Source organism: Vombatus ursinus, unplaced genomic scaffold (genome assembly GCF_900497805.2).
Source record: "Vombatus ursinus unplaced genomic scaffold, bare-nosed wombat genome assembly UNPS02014775.1, whole genome shotgun sequence".
Lineage (NCBI taxonomy): Eukaryota > Metazoa > Chordata > Mammalia > Diprotodontia > Vombatidae > Vombatus > Vombatus ursinus.
This window is the reverse complement of record NW_020954553.1, coordinates 9,604,832-9,612,901: the sequence shown is the minus strand read 5'-3', so window position 1 is coordinate 9,612,901 and position 8,070 is coordinate 9,604,832. Positions and strand designations below refer to the sequence as shown.

Here is an 8,070-nt window from a genome sequence, read left to right as displayed (position 1 = left end):
GTGTGTGTGTGTGTGTGTGTGTGTGTGTGTGTGTGTGTGTGTGTGTGCGAGTGAGCATGAGTGCGTGCATTTGGCTGCAGTGCATTCTGGGATCAATAGTCCAGTTAGTCCCATGGGACCCAAAATGTGCAAATTACCAAGGGGGAAGGGCAGAAAAGTAGAAGTCTGTTTTCCACAATGAGAGCCCCAGCTCTGTCTTTTTGGTAGGTTAGTGGCCAGTGAGCTGAGCGAGTCTCTTCTGTAGCTGCTGCTGCCGTGCCCTGAGATGCCTCTTCTCCAAGGCCATGGTCTTCTCAGCACTCACCAATGTCTGCAGATACTCCAGGGCCTTGCTGAGGATGACTACCTTAGGAGTCTTGGTGCAGCTGCCCAGAGCGGGCACCTGGTCCCGTAGTGCCAGAAAGCGAGAGCGGAGGTCATTCCGCCTCTTCCGTTCCAAGAAGTTGTGGTTTTTCCTCTTGGTCACGTCCTCGGTGTCAGAAGAGGCCGGCCTGGACTGGCTGGGCCCCATTTCTGAGGATGGGGGACTGGCAGGCCCTGGGGGCCCCACAAGCTCCTCTACTTCTTGTTCTTCCTCCTCTTCCTCCTCCTCCTCTTCTTCCCCCTCCTCCTCTTTGGCCTCTTTCTCTGGAGTCCCCTCCTGAGGACAGTTGTCTGGGGGGAATCGGGCAGCATAGTTGTGCTGCTGTTGGTGGATGGAGATGTGGAAATGTTTCATGCATGGGTCCAGGGGGTCAGCTCGAACTGTGATGGTGACTGGCTTCCGGACACTGAGGGATTGCCTCCTCTCCACCGTCACCACATCGATCTCTTCACCCTCTGTCCAAGGAGAAAAAAGTAAAGAAAATGAGTAAGATGCCTACTAGATGCAAGGGTATGTCTACAAGCTGAGGATGCAAGGATAAAGACCAAAAAATCCAGTCTCTGGCCTCACAGAGTTCACAATCAAAGATAGACATGTGCACCAAGCTACTTAGAATACGGTAGGTATACAGGACCACAGAGGTGGGGCCTTCAAGCCCCACAGGTCATCTAATTCAACCCCCTCATTTGACAGATGAGGAAAGAGAGGTTCAGAGAAGTAAAATGGACTAAGGTCCCATGGAGGCAAGCCACTGTGGGATGGTAAAATGAATGCCTCTAGAGTCAGAACCTTGGGTTCAGATCCCACCCCTGATGCTTATTTTTCCACTGTGCATGATTTAACCTTGCCCAGGCCTCACTCTTCCCATCTGTCAAATGAAGGGGTCTAAGTGGTTGTGGAGGCCCCTTCCAACTCTGGTCCGGTTATCCTAAGTGTGCAGGGCCAGGAAGCAAGCCCAGGTCCTCTGACTCCAGACCTCCAAAAGCTTCAATTTCAAATAAGGAAATGGAGGCCAAGGACCTTGGCCAAGATCCCACTGGTAGTATCTGCAAGCTGCTTCACAAGCCTTCAGAGTGCTATGTAAATGCCATCATTTATTATTGCCCTTTTTTGTTTTTTTGAGTGAGGCAATAGGGGTTATGTGACTTGTCCAGGGTCACAGCTAGTAAGTGTCAAGTGTCTGAGGCCAGAGTTGAACTCAGGTCCTCCTGACTCCAAGGCCAGAGCTTGATCCACTCTGCCACCTAACTGCCCCCATCGTTATTATTAGAATGAAAATTTACACCTAGGCCCTCAAAAATTCAAACAATAGCGTCCAGAAAGATCCAGCCTGCAAGGCAGAGTAGAATGATCTCCAAACGTGACATGTAGCCCATACCTAAAGCCAGCCTGGTTCTAGCACCTATGAGGCAGACAGCTAGGTGGCACAGTGGATAAAGCACCTGCCCTAAAGTCAAGAGGACCAGAGTTCAAACTCAGCTTTAGACACTTACTAGCTGTATGACCCTGAACAATTCATTTAACCCTGTTTACCTCAGTTTCCTCATCTATAAAATGAGAAGGAAATGGGAAACCACTTCAGTATCTTTGCCAAGAAGACACCAAAAGGGGTCATGGAGAGTCAGACAAGACTAAAAGTTAACAGATATGAGGTAGTGTGGCCTAGTGGAAGCAGCCCTGGATCTGGACCCAGGTTCATTCACATCCCAGGTCTGGCACTTACTACTCTCGTGTAACCTTGGGCAAAAATAATCAGCAAGTATTAAGTGCCTACTATGTGCCAGTCACTGAGGTTACAAAGACCAAAATAACGGACTTAAAATGCTCGCATTTTCTAGTATTACTTTAAAAGAGGGAGAATCATAGGTTCAAGGACTGGAAGGGGCCTTAAGGGTCATCTAGTCCATGTTCCTTGTTCCTCCCGAACCCGAGGACCACAGGAGTAAAATGACTTGCCCCAAATCACATAGTAGCTATCTGAGGCAAGACTTGAACCCAGCTCTTTAGATTGCCTCTAAGGTCCTTTGATCCTTAAGAACTTGGGCAAATCACCTTCTCAGGTGTCAGCTTCTTCATCCAAAAGTTGGGGTATTAGTACTAATGCTCATTATGCATTTTTTAAGGGTTTTTGGAAGGAAGTGCTTTATAAAAAGTGCCATAGAAGTTACTTTTATTAGAGGCAGGAATCACTGATAGCATCATGGCACAGTATAAAGAAATCTGTATTCAGATCCCTGTCCTGCCCTTTACCAGCTATGTAACCTAGAGACTATGAGCCTCAATTTTCCCATCTGTAAAATGGCCTTGGTTGCCTCACTTGCAAATAGAGACCTTGAAGATCTCTTCCAGGTCTAATATCCTCTGAGTCTACGGGTCACTTATAGATGCAGGTGACCAGGGAAGACTTGACCTTAGATGGGCAATGAAGGAGGGGATTTCAACAAATCTTGGTTGGCATGTGGCTACCCTAGAAACTCCTGCTTTGGTATCTTGCTCTGGGGGTTGAAAGCTAAGAGGCAGATGATACCACTTTCCAAGCCAGGCAGCAAAGCCCCCAAGCGACAGGGGATCTGAAAGCCAGCTGATTTGCTCTCTACAAAGTGGTGGAAGAAGAAAAATATTCTCCAATTTCCTTTTGCACAGCAAGGTTTGGATAAGAACAAAAGAGTCCCCAGCCTAGCCAGGCTCTCCCCTCCCCCATGGAAGGGAAGGGAAGAGGAGAGGGTGCCCCACTAGCCTGGGACAAAGTTGAGCTATAAAGATCTTCCCCTGGTCGGACTCTTTCATGCGCAATCAGAATTGTAAATGAGGGGTCTAGGGGCCGAGCAGGGCCCTTTGTTCCTGCCCAGCACAGCCCGCACTGGGCCCATTGTTACTTTTCACAAGTTATAAATCCTATTATCCCCCTACCTCGCCATTCCCGTTGTCTCATTCAGAGGAAGACTTTCAGAGACAGACAGAGAGGTTGCAATGTGCCCTGGCTCCCCCCTGGGGGAGGGAAGGGGCTGTTCTTAAGAACATTTCACCCTTGGGCTCAATGGGCTTCAGGAACATTCATCACCCACAGGTGGTCCCTCCCCCAGGCTTCCAAACATGGGCCCAAAAAAAGGTTTTCTAGGTTTTGAAGGACTACAGGTTTTGAAATGAAAGGGGGCAGGCTTGGGGTATTGGACAGATGGACCACTGGCAATGTCCTAAGCTATCCATCAGTGTCCGTCAGCAGGAGGACTGCCCCACCGGAAGGGACTCACAGAGTGGGAAGCAAGAGAAAGCACTAGTGAAGAGCCCAGTGTTCAAATCCTGCTCTGATCCTAGCTATGCTAATCACTTAACCAGTGTGTGTTTCAGATTTCCCATCTGTGACCCTTTCCTAGACTCATGAGGGTTCTCGGGTCCTGGGAGACTATAGGGGCTAATCCTGTCATTCTGCTTTCCCAGGGTACCAAACAGGCAGAGTTACTCTTAGAAACCAGGTCCTCTGATCCCTAAATCTAGATCCCTAGCTACTTACACCACCTGGCTTCCCTCTAAGCACTTTGCAACTCTTTGGGTGTTAATATTAGTGTTGTGTAAACCACTGGGGTAAGGCAAGGCTCCCAGGAGTGGTACCTGACTCACTCGATTCCTGGGAAGGTCACTCCCCCAAATTCTTCTGAAGCCAGAGGGAGGCTCCCAGAGGCAGAGTGGGGAGCAAGGAAATCTAGCCTGTTCAGCCTAGTTCTCCTACACAAATTTCTAACTTCACCAAGCTAGGGTCTTTGAACCCATTTCCTAGGCTCTTTGCATATCAAGATACTTAAGTCCCTTTGTGACTCAAACTTGCATTGTGGGAACAATTGCATTATTTCCCCATTAATAAAACTGGCCCATTCAGCTCTTCTTGGCCTAGGCTCAGGATTGGCTAGTTCACAGCTGTTTGGAATGCTGCTTCAGCCAGTCCTCAGCCACTCATTGGCTAATCTTCGATGTCAGTCATTGTTCCCACCCCCCTCATTGTTTGCAATCTGTTGCTTTTTGTTCCCAGGCCATGTGGCCAGTCCCAGAGCCAGGGGCCCTGGAAACAGGTTCAGGTGAAAGGCCAGGTCAGTAAGTAAAGCTTGGAGAAAAGTAACATTAAAAAAAAAGCCACAGAACACACCCACAAAGGAAGGTTGATTTGCAACCCTCAGGGTGTCAAAGCTTCCAGCTTTAGAAAAGATTCAGTGAGAGGCAACTGGAGAAAAAAGTGATTCTTTTCATCATTAAGGTTTAAGAGAATACACTCAGGAGCTGGGCTTAGGGCAGCACCAGCCGATCAGCATCCCCAGGGCATTCCAAAAGCAGGGCTGCAGGAAAGAAAGCCAGTTCCTTCCCCTTCCAACCACCATCACAGCCGCCTGCTCAAATCAGTAAACATAAGCTTCAGAGTATAGGGTAGGGGTAGGATCCCTAGACTAAAGAGTTAAAAGACCTAGAGTTGGAATCTAGGCTCTGCCATTTGCTAAGGTGGCTGTGGGGCTGAGTACCTGTGTCCCCCTCCCCTATAAAATGAGGGAGTCAGACCCTTCCAGATGACATTCTATGCTTTAAGAGTCCCTTTCAACCCCTGCAATCTGGGCTACTGTGGATGGAAGGCAGTATGCCAACCACCCCAGCATAATCTCCCCTCTGGACACCACATTGTGTAGGAAAAAAAGGATTCTAAGATGTCTGGCATGCCTCTGTCTACCCTTTGGACAAGATTGCCCTTGTTTACCCTCCCGTTCCTAGGACCCAGGATCTCTGAGGTTGGGGAGAGGGGGTGGGGGGGTGTGTGTGTGATGGTTCTCCATTCATTAGCAAGTTAAACATGAGCAAGGTCCTTAGCAAAGATCTGTCACTCTCTTAACTTGGAAAAGATAAGATGGGCAAAGGCTAACCAAGTCTGAGGTTCCAGAGGCACCAGTAGGATCCACTTTAACAGAAGCTAACTTGGCATTCTCAGCTCAATTCCCCAAAGTCCCCAAGGTAAGGAGAGACAAAACTGGGACAAAGAATATTCTGCCATCTCCATGCAGCAAGGCAACTAAGAAAAGTGCTGATTTAGGAGGCAAGATCCAGACACTTACTACCTGCATAACCACCGGCAAGTAACATTGATCCTCTCTGGGTCTGACTGCCTTCCTTATAAAAATGTGCAAGTTTGGAGGGGCTGAGGAGGAGGAGGTAGGGGAATATATGTTTTCTAAGGTTTCATCTTTTTGTTCCCAGGTAAGTTGTAATCCCATGAAGAACAAGTTGAACAGATACATTTGCTGGCAGAAAATCGGCTCTGACCCCCAGGAGCTAGTATAGTGTTTTTCAGAGTAGGCAATTAAATGTTTCTTGAATTCAACACCTGGGGACTTTGAGGGGCTTCCAAGAAAGAAGGGAGCAATGTTGGCCCCAAGGATTCCTTTGCGGCATCCCACTGAGATCCCAGTAGAAAAATCTGGGAGTCAGGGGACCTGGGTTGGAAGCCCTACCACTTAGCTAGCTGTGGGACTCTGGGCAGGGCCCTCTCCTTCTAAAAAGTTGGGGGTTAGAACAAATGACCTCCAAAATCCTACGATGCTATGAAAGAGGACAACAGAAACCCTGGTATTGGGGCCCTAGGGACACCTCCCCCTCAGACTCAGTGGGGTCTCACCCTTTCCCCAACTCCCAGGAAGAAGCCTTTAACTCCCACCCCCTTTTGTTCCTTTGGGGTTTCAGTCTATTTACCAACACACCCACGTGTGTGAGAGAAAATCTGCTAGGGGGCTCTGTGCCCCAAGTGGCAAGGTGGAGAGGGCAGCCTTCAGGTTTTAGCCTGGATGGATCCTGGAGGAGCCAGCTGGTCCAACCTTCCTGGCTCCAGATAGCACTAACACCTGTCTGGGAGGGGCAAGGAGAGGTGACCCGAGTTTACCCTAGCTGCCTGGCGGCCCCTGGCCCAGGTAGCCATCCTAAGATCTGCTCTATCCTCTCCCCCTATCCCCAAGGGTCCCGGACAGGCTGAGTCCTTACCGGAATCGCTTTGGCTCTCCGAGCCCGAGAAAGCTTGAGGCTTGGGTTCGCCCGGGGCGCAAGGGTACACGGCCGTGGGGTCCACGCCTTCGGGCCCCGGGTGGCCACAGCCTGGGTCTCCCGAGGCCGTTGGCTTGGCCGGATTCCCCTTGGGTGTCGCGACCGCCACGGCGGCCGCCGAGAGTTTGTCGTTCATCACTTTCTCCAGCCGCTCCCGGGCGGAGAAGCCGCTCCACATGCAGTCACTGCGGATGATGGAGGCGTAGTTCCTGGCCATCGCCTTGGAGTAGCCCCGGCCCTCCCCCTCGTCCACCCCGCAGCCCCCAGGCCACGGCTCGGGTGGCCCATTCGCGGTTGACGAGCAACAGGCACCCGGGCTAGAGACCGAGCCCCACGGGGGCGACATGGGGGGCGAGGGAACCAGCTCGAATTTCTTCCAGATGTCCTCGCTGGGCGCCGTGGAGCGGTAGAAATCTTCCTCGTAGTCACAGTCGTAGAAATAGTGTTGGTACGAGTCGAAGTCCATCTCCGCTCCCTGCAGGAAGGGGGGGATGGGGGCACCGGTGGGCTGGGGGGCCGTGGCTCCAGGAAGAAGACCCGTCGCCCCTCCTTCCCACCCTTCTCCGCCGGCCTGCCTGCCTCCCTCCCCCCTTCCTTCCTTTCCTCTCCGCCTGCCTCCTGCCTCCCTCCCCCAGGCGCCGAGAGTGTATCCCCCAACCCCAAACAGATAACCCAAGCACCTCCCCCCTCCAGATCCACGCCCCCCCTCGGGGGGGCCGATCAGAACCCCCACCCCCAGCCGGCCTGGGCGCCTTCCCCCGAGAGCTGACCCCATTCCTCCCTCCGGCAGCAGAGTCCCGAGGCATGGCAGGGCAGGGCAGGGCGCTGGGGCCACTCCCCCCTTGCAGAGCCCGCAGCCAGAGCAAAGGGCCGCAGGGAGCGGGCGGGTGGAAATGAGGAAGGGAGAGTTAAAAGCAAACTTTCCCAGGCTCGGCCAAAGTCGAGCTACTTTGGGGCGAGTAGGTGCGGGGGGGGAGGTCGGTGCCTTGGACCCAGGAGTGCCTCCCAATTCCCCCCGCCTTTCAGGGTTGACCAGCCCAATGTCTCACCTGGCTCCGACGGCCCCACACCTGGAGGGAGCCGGCTCCCCCGCGTGCTCCGGGCCGCCTGCACACATGCACCCCCCGCGCGCACACACACATGCACACACACACATGCACACATTCACTCACAGGCGTGCGGGCGCGGACACACACAAACACACACTCACTCACTCACTCACTCACTCACTCCCTCCCACACCAACGGAGCTCCAGGGATCAAAGCCGGGAGCCGGGAGCCGGACGTATTGTTCCCAAGCCGCCTTATATCCAGCCTTGCGCGGCCCCAGCCACCCCAACCAGGAGGCGCCGATTTGCATAGTGGGCGGGGGCCGAGCCCCCTCCTCCTCCCCCCCTGCTCCCCGCCCCAGTCTGCGCGCCGGGAGCCCCTCCCCTTTGCGCGGCTTCCCCCCCCCCGCCTCTGGCGGATGGGCTGCGCCCCCCCCCACCAACTCCCCTTCCCTGCTGCGGCCCCGCAACTAAGGGCCGACCTGGGCGGCGGCGGCTCCCACCTCCCGGAAGAGCACGGGACAGGTTTGGCGAGCTTCGAGGCCCGGCGCCCCCGCCCCCACCCGCCGCCGGGAAGCCCCGCAGCCCCGG

At 53.3% G+C, this 8,070-nt stretch overlaps 1 protein-coding gene across 2 annotated transcripts; it reads right to left on the bottom strand.

Annotated features, from left to right (window-relative positions):
• Positions 1-6: 6 nt before the first annotated feature.
• Positions 7-7,772, bottom strand: MYCL (MYCL proto-oncogene, bHLH transcription factor). 2 transcript variants are annotated; one of them, XM_027864339.1, is made up of 3 exons: positions 7,480-7,772; positions 6,371-6,905; positions 7-819 (listed from the first exon to the last, which is right to left on the bottom strand). In XM_027864339.1, the coding sequence occupies exons 1-3, from the start codon at positions 7,570-7,572 to the stop codon at positions 209-211; spliced, it is 1,239 nt and encodes a 412-aa protein (XP_027720140.1). In that variant the 5' UTR covers positions 7,573-7,772; the 3' UTR covers positions 7-208. The 2 variants fall into 2 exon arrangements, with proteins under 2 accessions (XP_027720140.1, XP_027720141.1); XM_027864340.1 differs by lacking the exon at positions 7,480-7,772 and adding an exon at positions 7,201-7,270.
• Between the last annotated feature and the right edge of the window lie 298 nt (positions 7,773-8,070).